General features: G+C 39.4%; 1 protein-coding gene across 1 annotated transcript; it reads right to left on the reverse strand.

The window, feature by feature from the left end:
- Positions 1 to 124: 124 nt before the first annotated feature.
- LOC120061379 lies at positions 125 to 4805 on the reverse strand. Its single transcript, XM_039011154.1, has 9 exons — positions 4544 to 4805; positions 3349 to 3459; positions 2815 to 2877; positions 2294 to 2464; positions 1919 to 2114; positions 1533 to 1687; positions 1325 to 1374; positions 1185 to 1228; positions 125 to 1097 (listed from the first exon to the last, which is right to left on the reverse strand). Exons 1-8 carry the CDS (start codon positions 4583 to 4585, stop codon positions 1186 to 1188), a joined length of 831 nt encoding a protein of 276 aa, XP_038867082.1. The 5' UTR covers positions 4586 to 4805; the 3' UTR covers positions 125 to 1097; position 1185.
- Positions 4806 to 12872: the final 8067 nt, after the last annotated feature.

Consider the following 12872-nt stretch of genomic DNA (forward strand, 5'->3'; position numbering starts at 1 on the left):
AGGTGGACTGGGTACAGCCAGTTGTTGAATCTTGTTATGTTCATACAAATATTTACACATGTTAAGTTTGCTGAAAATAAACGCAGTTGACAGTGAGAGGACGTTTCTTTTTTTGCTGAGTTTATGTACGAAGTGGTGAGAAAAAAATAATATACTGGCTATGAAATGGCTTTTAAAGTTTTAATGAGCTTGTTGATTGGCTGTTTTGAAGGAAGTTTTCAACATTCTGGATAAATGTACATTAATCCCCCCACAAGCAAAGAACTGGAAGACATCAATGGTACAAACTACAATTCAAACACTATTAGCCCTTAATGGAGAAAGTGTTCCAAAAACACATGTTTTCTTGGGACACTGACGTTTTAATGTGGACACGTGAAGCATTCCAAAAACACATGTTTTCATGTGGACACGTGAAATGTTCCAAAAATACATGTTTTCATGTGGACACACATGAATCTTATGTGTGTCCACATGTGATCTTATGTGAAGTTAATGTGATAACATGTAAAGCAACTTGTGATAACATGAAACTACACATGTGAAAATGTGATCACATGTGAAGTCTTCCAAAAACACATATTTTCACATGATCATGTATTTTTTCTGTAAGGATAGTTAAGTATTATTATCAGTAATGTTGGCGATAACTGTATAGGAATTCTTCGATTGAAACTTTTTTAACAGTCGATTTGAAACAACAAAACAATGATTGTTTTTTACAGTGGACAAAGGCACATTATTCACCAGATCAATCATCATAAACAGTATAAGAAAATATTGATTTTAAGTCAAGTTATAAATATATATGTATACATACATTATATATATATATACGTACATACACACAATATACAACATAGATTATGAAAATATCCCATCTTTGAATAGCATTCTCATAAAGATAAGGTCCATTCAAATCCATTGATAGTGCCTGTAGGCCAGAAAAAGACTGGAAATGTCCATAGGATGTTATATCAATCAAATGTATCATATGTAACCCACCATTGTACATTGTTTATTGGAGATGAGAGCTTGATGGTATATCTTCCTCTTTGGATATGCTCCTCCATCTGCAGCGATCTGTCTTTTACGGCCTTTGTGGAGAAAGGAGAAGTATTCAGAATATGTAGCTACAGCAAATGCATAGAGAGACTGACAGATGATAGATAAATAATACTCACTTTATTCCACCTGCATCTCTATGTCCGGAATATCTGTATGCAAACTATAAGTAAAACTTTGAATTAGAACCTACATATATGTTTGGGTTGTCATCATGTTGCGTTGGTTCAATTATTCTAGATACTGTGTGATACTTTACCTTGAGTTTTGGTACCCTAGTGATGTGTGATGGTCAGTACTGTAGGACATCTGTGGTGGAACAAAATCACACAAACAAAGGAACTTGGGAAATATACATAAAATGCAATTTACCTTTCTCTTAATTTTTTACTGTGATACTGAATTTAAAGGCATCAGGGGTATTTAGTGCTGTTTAGTAACTCAAACTTCTTAGTATGCATTATTACCTTGTGTGTGATGAGGCAATAGAGAGTGAATATGAACAGCAGTCCTCCACAGACTGATGGAGCTATGACCATGAAACCAAACTTGTACAAGTTTCCATCTTGGTCTCCATCTAGACCAGTCTGAGGGGCTTTCTCTGAGTCCCAAAAGGTGCTGACTGGGGACAACGAGACAGGTCAAAACAGCCAGGTTATAATATGTACAAGTGAGGTTAAGATAATCAGAGAGCTCAGCAAGTTGATACATGCAACACCAGAGGACAGTGGGTCTGATTCTCTAAGCTACTTTGCTAAATTGCTGTACTGGATTATTATATTCGATAATAATGTAATTCTCTGTTTTATGCCTTTGCCAGGGAACCTCTACGGACCTTGAGGAAGTTGCCCACCTGTAGTCAGAGAGTGTGCTGTAGGGAGGGCTGTGGGAGGCTCTGCGGTGTCTGTGTACTCCCTCTCACAGCTCCAGTCTACTGGTGAGTCCATGGTGGTCACCAGCTCCCAGTACGCAGACAGGACATCCTGGACCCTCCCCAGGGCCTCAGATGGAGAACTGCTGAATGACATTCCAAAACTCACTGGGTCGTCCTAGTCAATAGGGTCAGAAAATAATGTTTGTAAAATGTATATGGGATGCATGTCCTATCTATACAATTATACAATAGTTTTATGAGCTTAGTATTGAGTTCCTTGAATCTTCTTTAAAACACCCAAGTAAAGCTGTTATTTATTAATGAGAGAGCTCTTGAGCATCAAACCTCCCTCACCTCCAGCTCCTCATTGATCTGTGGCACACATCTCTGGGAGTAAATGTTGTGGATGAGAACGGTCAGCGACAACACGTAGCTGTGGTTGTCTGATCCCCGAGTGTATCTGAAGTGTCCGGTCAGGAGTTCCAAGATCCAGGGCATGGCAGCTTTCACATAGCAACATTTATTCTGCCATGGAATGGAAGAACAGTCCAAATTCATAAGAGTTATGATACAAGGTATGCTTGATATCTGGGACTTGTTCTTGGTTAGCCATAATGATTATAGTTAATGCTTATTTTTACAGTCCTTTTTTTAGCTGAGATAAATGTGGTGCACAGTGGATACTTTCTGCCACTCTCCTAAAAATATAACAAATAATTTGTAAAAACAATTAAAATAAATGGTACCAAAATCAAAGAAAGTATAATTTCTTACAGTAAAAAATAAAAATAGTTAACCTAATGTTCTTTGTGAATTTCCCTGTGATCTCCCAAGTTTTAACTGCACATGCATTTTATGCATAGAAATTACCTTACCAAACTTCTCTGCTCAATAAATGTGTAGGTTATTGAGCATCCACTCTGCAACTGGTTATCTATCTATGTAAAACAGAAATAAATGCAAAAATCAGGAGTCATTAAGTTAACAACATAGATATTAACTTCTCATATCTTGTGTTCATGAGAGGAATTTGCTTGACATTCAACGACCCCAATCATCAGTGTGTAATGGTTCTAGTCTAACTGTGAAAATCTAACTGAAAATATGCTCTCTACCAGGCACGTGCACAGATAGAGGTCTAAGAGTTCCTGAATACCTGCCCTGAGAAAAGTGCCCTTTCAGCTTGGTGTTTTTTTCTTCACTTTGAGCACCTGCCCCTCCAAAGGTTTGTGCATGGCCCTGCTCTCCACTGTGAGCCACTGTGATTAAACACGTATTTCATAAACCACTCTTGGTTATGTATAATTTTTTGTCATATTATAAGAGCTTTATACCGCTTACATTTTTTCATGTTTAAAAAAATATATATATATTTATTTCCCATTGTTCAGTATAGTTGTACTACTCACCAGGTGTCTTATGGTCAGCAGGTGATCTCTGGTGATGGAGTGTCTGCACGGACCAGGGTCTCCCATGGTCAAGGGGAGACTCAAGAACACCATCACACACAGACACTTTACCTGAAAGGGAAGGATATCATGGTTTATTTTTGCTCTAATGAAGATCTGAAACCAATGGTGAAACGTATCAGCTTCATGAACAGAAAAATAAAGTTGTACGAAATTTGGTGATATATTTATTTTATATATACTATTTATAAAATATAGAGTTCTATAGAATATAAAACATAATATTTCCTATTTCTCAATGGACTTTGTCCCTATGAATCTTCAATTTTGAAACCATATTTTGTGGTTGCACATTGGATTCTTGAGTAGCACTTTAAATTTACTGCACTGTTCTTAGAATCTCCTCATTCAAACATATTGATATTTCTATTTAATTTGTAATACGTATTGTTGATGCCACAAATACACTACATTAGAACAGGATTTATTACAAACAGAAATCCAGATGAATAGAATGAGTCAAGCAGAGGGGACGATAGATACTGGGAATTTTAACTCCAGTTATATGAGTAGAGCGGAGCCTCATGGGGTGGAGCTGTATGACATATAACATCCATTTCCTTTTTTACTTGTTCTATTGGTTATCTATATTAAAAAGAAACCTACATTTCCAATGTTAGAAAATTACTGAAAATAAACATGTTTTGGAACATTCTCTGAACACTCAATTGTTAACCTCTGGCTTAGGTCAATAACATTATTAATGATTATCACACATTAGAAATAATCTAATATAACCATAAATTAGCTTTCATAAAGATTACCCACATTCATACAGTACAGTACATTATAGTCACATGATGTGAATTAACTGTCCATGCCCTGTTTCCATTTTCTTCTACAGTAGTTACATATATTCATTTCAAACCTGTTAGAGACAAACCTGAAAGTATGAAGTCTGAAACGCCAAACTACTGCAAAAAAATACAACATTCACATTTCCAAAAGAGGGACATAAGTCATTTAATGTGTTCCGTTCTAATGTCAAATCAGTCATACCGCGGGGAAAAATGCAGCAACTGTAGATGAATCAAACAGAATACAATAATGTCAAAGGCAGTTTTGTCAAAAGATTTCCTTCAGAAGAGCATAGCAAAATGAATGAAAGTCATGCAGAAGTAACTGTTTCTCTTACTTTGGTTTTGCACTGAATGTGGGTTGGCACGAGGAGGGTCATCTGGCTCACCTATGAAAATAGAGAAGACCAGACTCCTCTGTCAGAAGCATTGGAGAAGATAGATGATGTGTATCTTCTCTTTTAGCCCTGATCAATCCCTCTAGTAAACCTCTGGAGACAAGACATGCATTAAAGAGAAGCTGACAGTCCTCTGGCGTGGATGAAGCCCAGGTTTCCCCAGCATGGACTGATGTGGTTCGACTCCCCTCCGAAAGGTCTGGAGCTCACAGTGTGACTGCCTGCCTGAGCTGTAACTCAGAGACTATTTTAAGACCTCCCTCTTCCTGCTCTCTCTCTCATATGGTTCACAGGAAACTATGCCCCGTATCCCAGCTTTCATGATTCCCAATAACAACTGGAGGGTCTCGACTTGAGACAATGTTCTGTGGACAGATGATTCAAAAGTATAACTTTTTGGATGACATGGGTCCCATTATGCCTGGTGAAAACCAACCACCAAACCCACAAATGTCGCTGAGTTAAATCAGTTCTGCATGCAATAGTGGGCCAAATTTCCTCCACAGCAACATGAGAGACTGATCAACAACTACAGGAAGCATTTTGTTGCAGTCATTGCAGCTAAAGGTGGCACAACCAGTTATTGAGTGTAAAGGGGCAATACATTTTTATTCATTTTACAGACACCTTTCGGGCTCCCGGTTGGTTCAGCGGTCTAAGGCAGTGCATTCTCAGTGCTAGAGGCGTCACTACAGACCCTGGTTCAATCCTGGGCTGTATCACAACCAGCTGTGATCGGGAGTCCCATAGGGCGGTGCACAATTGGCACAGCGTCGTCTGGGTTAGGGGAGGGTTTGGCCGGGGTAGGCCATCATTGTTATATAAGAATTTGTTCTTAACTGACTTGCCTAGTTAAATAAAGGTTAAATATATATATTTTATTTATTTCACACAGGGGCATTGGGTGTTGCATAACTTTGTTTATGAAATAAATTAAATAAGTATGTAATTGTTGTGTTATTTTATGACTCAGGTTCCATTTATCTAATATTTGGTTTTGGTTGAAGATCTGATAACATCCAGTATCAAAAATACATAAAAGTAGAGAAAATTTAAAAGAGCACAAATACTTTTTCATGGTACTGTTTTGTTTATAACTGCAAAGGTTTTATGTTGTTTTTGTTCCCTGCACAGAATATCCTTTTGAAATCTTTTCTACACATCGATGCAATGTTTTATGGTGATAAACTCTTACAGATGTTGCAACCCACTGGGCACACACAGCCTGGTCTCATAGACAAGACGTAACATAGTAAATGTTAATCCGGGAACACTCAAATTAGTATGATATCTTACATTTGGTATGGTTACATAAGATGCTACACTCATACATAGGTAGAGTCTGGTGATAAGGTCTTACAGATGTTGCACCCCACTGGGCACACACAGCCTGGTCTCATAGACAAGATGTAACATAGTAAACATAAATCCGGGACACTCAAATTAGTATGTTATCTTACATTTGGTATGGTTACATAAGACAGAAGGTTACTTAAGGCAAAATGTAATGTTGGTTGGTCGGTCGGGGTGGATGGGTAAGCATATAACACAAACGTCTAGCAACCCAAGGGTTCCATGTTCGAATGTCATCATAGATCATTTTAGCAACTTTGCAACTATTTATGACTTTTTAGCTACTTTGCAACTACTTAGCATGTTAGCAAAACCTTCCCACAACCCTAACCTTAATCCTTTAACTTAACTCCTAACCCTTACCTTAACCCTATTCTTAACCTTAACCCCAACCATTACCCAGCTAATGTTAGCCAGCTAGCTAACGTTAGCCACAACAAATTTGAATTCGTAACACATGAAATGTTTTACAAATTTGTAACATATTGTACAAATTACAAATCGTGACATATCATACAAATTGTAATTCGTAACATATCATATGAAATGGGTGATGGACATCCACAAATTAATACATACCATACGAAATGTAACATATCATACAATTTGGAGTGTCCTGGATTTACCTTTACTATGTTGCGTCTACCCCTGAGGCCACATTGGTACACACTGAGTTAATCAATGTTGTTTCAACTAATTTATCAATGTATTGTGACGTGAAATCAGCATAGAAAATACATTGGATTTGAAAAAAGTAATCAACCAGTACTGTTTCATCTAATTTTAACTAGCGTTGTAAACATTGAAATTAGTGTAAAACTTCAATTTAAATACATTGACTTAATCTGACTCTCAGGTTGTTACTTTAATCTAATTTCAATATAATCATCAGGTAGCCTAGCGGTTAAGAGTGTCGGGCGTTGGGCCAGTAACTGAAAGGTCGCTAGTTCAAATTCCTGAGCCGACCAGGTGAACAATCTGTCAATGTGGTCTTGAATAAGGCACTTAAAACTTCTTATGGCTGCAGCCCGACGTCGGTACACTTATGACAACAGCCAGCTCAAAGTGCAGGGCGCGAAATTCAAAAGATATTTTTTTTAAATATTTAACTTTCACACATTAACAAGTCCAATACAGCATATGAAAGGTACACATCTTGTGAATCCAGCCAACATGTCCGATTTTTAAAATGTTTTACAGGGAAGACACAATATGTAAATCTATTAGCTAACCACGTTAGCAAAATACACCACTTTTTTTACTCCAACAGTTTTTTACTCCATCAGTAGCTATCACAAATTCGACCAAATAAAGATATAAATAGCCACTAACCAAGAAACAACTTCATCAGATGACAGTCTGATAACATATTTATTGTATAGCATATGTTTTGTTAGAAAAATGTGCATATTTCAGGTATAAATCATAGTTTACATTGCAGCTACAATCAGAAATTGCACCGAAAGCAGCCATAATATTTACAGACACCAACGTCAAATACCTAATTACTCATCATAAAACATTTCTGAAAAATACATAGTGTACAGCAATTGAAAGACAGGCATCTTGTGATTCCAGACAATATTTCCGATTTATCAAGTGTTTTACAGCGAAAACACAATAGAGCGTTATATTAGCGTACCACAATAGCCAAAAACACAAGCAATTTCCCATTAGCAAAAGTTAGCGATCGTAACAAACAAGCAAAAGATATATAATTTTTGACTAACCTTGATTTTCTTCATCAGATGACAGTCCTATAACATCAGGTTATACATACACTTATGTTTTGTTCGAAAATGTGCATATTTAGAGCTGAAATCAGTGGTTACACATTGTGCTAACGTAGCATCTTTTTCCCACAACGTCTAAACAGCAACGATATTTTTCTGACACGTTTTCTGACACACATATTCTGACCAAATAGCTATTCATAAACATAAGTAAAAAATACATGTTGTATAGGAAATTATAGATCCATTAGTTCTTAATGAAATCGCAGTGTTAGAATTCTAAAAAATAACTTCATTACGACATCCAGCTTCGGTATAGCTGAGTACCCCAAAGTTGGGCGCCCACGACTAATTCACATGCACGACAGATATATGAATTAGCATCATAAAATGTTTCTTACTTTTGGTGATCTTCCGTCAGAATGTTGGACAAGGTGTCCTTTGTCAAGAACAGTCGTTGTTTGGATTCAGAACGTTCATTTTCCCTCTCGATTTAGCATGCACACTTGCCAAGTGGCACAAAGCTCTCCAAGTCAACAAACGGAAGAGAACGGAACACGGCAAAACTCCCGCAAAATTTTCAATAATCTGATGAAACTATATTGAAAAAACATACTTTACGATGATATGGTCACATGTATCAAATAAAATCATAGCCGGAGATATTAGTCGTCCATAACGACAGCTAAACAGAAGGCAAATCCATGTCCCTTTCGCGCGCTCCAGAAAACAGAAAATGGACGGTCACGTCATACAAAGAGCTGTTATTCCACCTCAGACCAAGATAAATACGAAATTTCTTCTCTCACCGCCTCTTGACACCCAGGGGAAGGTGTATGAAGTGCACGTAGACTCTTACGTATCATGCCCATGTATAGGCAGGGAGTAGAAGAGAGCCTCGGTTTCAGACATTCCACTTCCTGGTCAGGAAGTGTGCTGCAGAATGACTTCTGTTTCACTCAGAGAAATAATTCAAACGGTTTTAGAAACTAGAGAGTGTTTTCTATCCAATAGTAATAATAATATGCATATTGTACGAGCAAGAATTGAGTACGAGGCCGTTTGAAATGGGCACATTTTATCTGGCTACTCAATACGCCCCCTGCAGCCCAAACAGGTTAACCCTAATTTCTCATGTAAATCACTCTGGGTAAGAGCGTCTGCTAGATTAATTAAATGGAAAAGGCAATTTGACAATCTAAAGAAATTACACCAATATCTCTCAATTCTACGAATCACGTCATCTCATTATACGCCGACAATATCTTACTTTATCTAGACAATGTATGTCAATCCCTCCCTAAAGCGTTGAAGATCATAGACAAATTCAGTTCTATCTCAAGGTATAAAATAAAACCAAGTCTGTCCATCTCAAGACCCCGATGGAGGACTCCATCTCCAATCGTTTCCCATTTCAAATATTTGGGAATAGATATATATTTCCTTCCTTTGTCAGAAACTTTAACAGAACGCTCAAATCAATTAAATACGACCTCAGTAGATGGACTAATATCCCAGCTGCTTTAACCGGAAGAATATCTATTGTCAAAATGTATATATTGCCACGGCTGAATTTCTGGTACTCTTCCCTCGTCTCCTCCTTCTGGCTACTGGGATACAATCCATAGTGCGGTTTCAACATTTATATGGCAAGGTAAGAGAGCCCCGATAAAATTAACAAACTTGCAAAGAAGGAAAACGTGGGAGGACTATCCGTACCAAACTAAATACACTGCTCAAAAAAATAAAGGGAACACTTAAACAACACAATGTAACTCCAAGTCAATCACACTTCTGTGAAATCAAACTGTCCACTTAGGAAGCAACACTGATTGACAATAAATTTCACATGCTGTTGTGCAAATGGAATAGACAAAAGGTGGAAATTATAGGCAATTAGCAAGACACCCCCAATAAAGGAATGGTTCTGCAGGTGGTGACCACAGACCACTTCTCAGTTCCTATGCTTCCTGGCTGATGTTTTGGTCACTTTTGAATGCTGGCGGTGCTTTCACTCTAGTGGTAGCATGAGACGGAGTCTACAACCCACACAAGTGGCTCAGGTAGTGCAGTTCATCCAGGATGGCACATCAATGCGAGCTGTGGCAAAAAGGTTTGCTGTGTCTGTCAGCGTAGTGTCCAGAGCATGGAGGCGCTACCAGGAGACAGGCCAGTACATCAGGAGACGTGGAGGAGGCCGTAGGAGGGCAACAACCCAGCAGCAGGACCGCTACCTCCGCCTTTGTGCAAGGAGTAGCACTACCAGAGCCCTGCAAAATGACCTCCAGCAGGCCACAAATGTGCATGTGTCTGCTCAAACGGTCAGAAACAGACTCCATGAGGGTGGTATGAGGGCCCGACGTCCACAGGTGGGGGTTGTGCTTACAGCCCAACACCGTGCAGGACGTTTGGCATTTGCCAGAGAACACCAAGATTGGCAAATTCGCCACTGGCGCCCTGTGCTCTTCACAGATGAAAGCAGGTTCACACTGAGCACATGAGCACATGTGACAGACGTGACAGAGTCTGGAGACGCTGTGGAGAACGTTCTGCTGCCTGCAACATCCTCCAGCATGACCGGTTTGGCGATGGGTCAGTCATGGTGTGGGGTGGCATTTCTTTGTGGGGCCGCACAGCCCTCCATGTGCTCGCCAGAGGTAGCCTGACTGCCATTAGGTACCGAGATGAGATCCTCAGACCCCTTGTGAGACCATATGCTGACACATGCACATTTGTGGCCTGCTGGAGGTCATTTTGCAGGGCGCTGGCAGTGCACCTCCTTGCACAAAGGCGGAGGTAGCGGTCCTGCTGCTGGGTTGTTGCCCTCCTACGGCCTCCTCCGCGTCTCCTGATGTACTGGCCTGTCTCCTGGTAGCGCCTCCATGCTCTGGACACTACGCTGACAGACACAGCAAACCTTTTTGCCACAGCTCGCATTGATGTGCCATCCTGGATGAACTGCACTACCTGAGCCACTTGTGTGGGTTGTAGACTCCGTCTCATGCTACCACTAGAGTGAGAGCACCGCCAGCATTCAAAAGTGACCAAAACATCAGCCAGGAAGCATAGGAACTGAGAAGTGGTCTGTGGTCACCACCTGCAGAATCACTCCTTTTTTGGGGGTGTCTTGCTAATTGCCTATAATTTCCACCTTTTGTCTATTCCATTTGCACAACAGCATGTGAAATTTATTGTCAATCAGTGTTGCTTCCTAAGTGGACAGTTTGATTTCACAGAAGTGTGATTGACTTGGAGTTACATTGTGTTGTTTAAGTGTTCCCTTTATTTTTTTGAGCAGTGTATAATTTCCAGGCACTAGCATTTCGTCCCCTCTTAATTTGGCTTAGACATGATTCTTCTTCCCCCTGGCTGAGTATAGAGAGAAATATGGTGTGTCCTATAGCCCTGGAAGAGGTGGTCTTCACTGATACAGTATATCCCATAAACAATGTACACTACACTTTGGTTCTATTATCCCTCACACAATTTCTATTGCCTTGCAATTTGGAGGGCAGCATTCCCCCAATGGTCCAAATGTGGAATCCGGACATTTGCTGATATCATGGACAGTAATGGTTTGACAACATTCCAAGATTTGAAAGACATTACAATTTAGGTCGGTTATGCTGGCCGATGGAGTCCCTTAGGAAACCCAACTACCTAACCATCCAGTGATGGGATTTAGAAATGAATTATCTGGGCTACCGAAAGGACTGATCCCTATAATATATAAACAATTCATATTCTGTGTTGGCCATTAAAAAACTATAGTCCACAGATCTAAGTGAATCTGAATAACCCTTTAACTGGAACAGAATATGGAAAAATAAGACCTTGGCATCCCATAATCTGAACCATCAATTTGTTTGTTCACAGACTGTATTTAACACCAGACTGTATTTCTTTTAATGGAAATGGCTCCAACTCCCAACTGTTCAATGTGTCCCATAAATCAGGTAGGCACATTCCTTCACATGGTGTCGGAGTGCCCTGCAGTTAAATGCTTCTGGGACAAAGTTACAAAAATAATTTTGAAGTGCATGAATGTAAATATTCAATGCGTTGCCTCTACTATGTTACTTAACAATGATAGCATCTTGAATGTCTCAATCAATCCGAGACGATTACTACTGGCGGACAACCCTGCCGCAAAAAAAATGTTGGCTCTCCCAATTCACCAGTGGATACAGCTACTATTAGAAGTTATAACATTAGAATTATCGACAGCGAAAATGAATGGTGCTAGTGAGGGAACAATTGACTCCTGGACAAATATACTTGATTCTGTAAAGAATAATCCCCAACACATACAAATAAACAATCTATAAAGCCCAAGACATGCATACAAAAGTGTGTGTGTGGGGGGGGGTAAAAGCATAGATTGAGATATATGGGGTGGAGACTGACAACTAACCTGTTGTCAGTCCCATTAAATACTCTCAGTATGGCGTCGGAGGAGATGGCTGCCGTTTTACAAGCTCCTAACAATTATGCTATTTTGTGTATTTTTTCACGTTATTTTTAACTTATTTTGTAAATAATGTTTCTGCCATTATCTCTCATGACTGAAAATAGCTTCTGGATATCAGAACAGCGATTACTCACCTCGAACTGGACAAAGATTTTTTCATTAACTAGTCAGATGCAAAAGATTTACTCCAGATACCCGACCAGGCCCAAATCCCTGTCATTCGCGTGAAGAGAAAACACAGATATAGGGGATGCAGGTCCAGGTTCCTTGTCGGCAAGTGGGTAACCTGCCTCTACCATCCGTCCTATTAGGCAACGTGTAATCATTGGATAATAAACTGGATGAGCTCCGTTCAAGACTATCCTACCAACGGGACATTAAAAACGGTTATATCTTATGTTTCACCGAGTCGTGGCTGAATGACGACATGGATAATATACAGAACAGCTGCATCCGGTAAGACAAGGGGTGTCTATTTGTCATTATACGCTGTGTGGACTGAGCCCTGAATTCTGATTGGCTGAAAGCCATGGTATATCAGACTGTATACCATGGGTGTGACAAAACGTTTAGTTTTACTGTTCTAATTTAATTGGTAACCAGTATATAATAGCAATAAGGCTCATCTGGGATTTGTGATATATGGCCAATATACAGCTAAGGGCTTTGTCCAGGCACTCCGCGTTGCGTGGATAAGAACAGCCCTTAGCCG

The sequence above is a fragment of the Salvelinus namaycush genome, chromosome 16 (genome assembly GCF_016432855.1).
Source record: "Salvelinus namaycush isolate Seneca chromosome 16, SaNama_1.0, whole genome shotgun sequence".
NCBI lineage: Eukaryota > Metazoa > Chordata > Actinopteri > Salmoniformes > Salmonidae > Salvelinus > Salvelinus namaycush.

Bases quoted from the DNA above. Each gene is read 5' to 3' on its own strand.
- LOC120061379 (XM_039011154.1), bottom strand. From the start codon at position 4,585: ATGACCCTCCTCGTGCCAACCCACATTCAGTGCAAAACCAAA. The intron at 1,688-1,918 runs GTGGGCAACTTC...CGTTGTCCCCAG, and splicing joins AGCACACTCTCTGACTACAG to TCAGCACCTTTTGGGACTCA. The intron at 1,375-1,532 runs GTAATAATGCAT...GTTCCACCACAG, and splicing joins ATTGCCTCATCACACACAAG to ATGTCCTACAGTACTGACCA.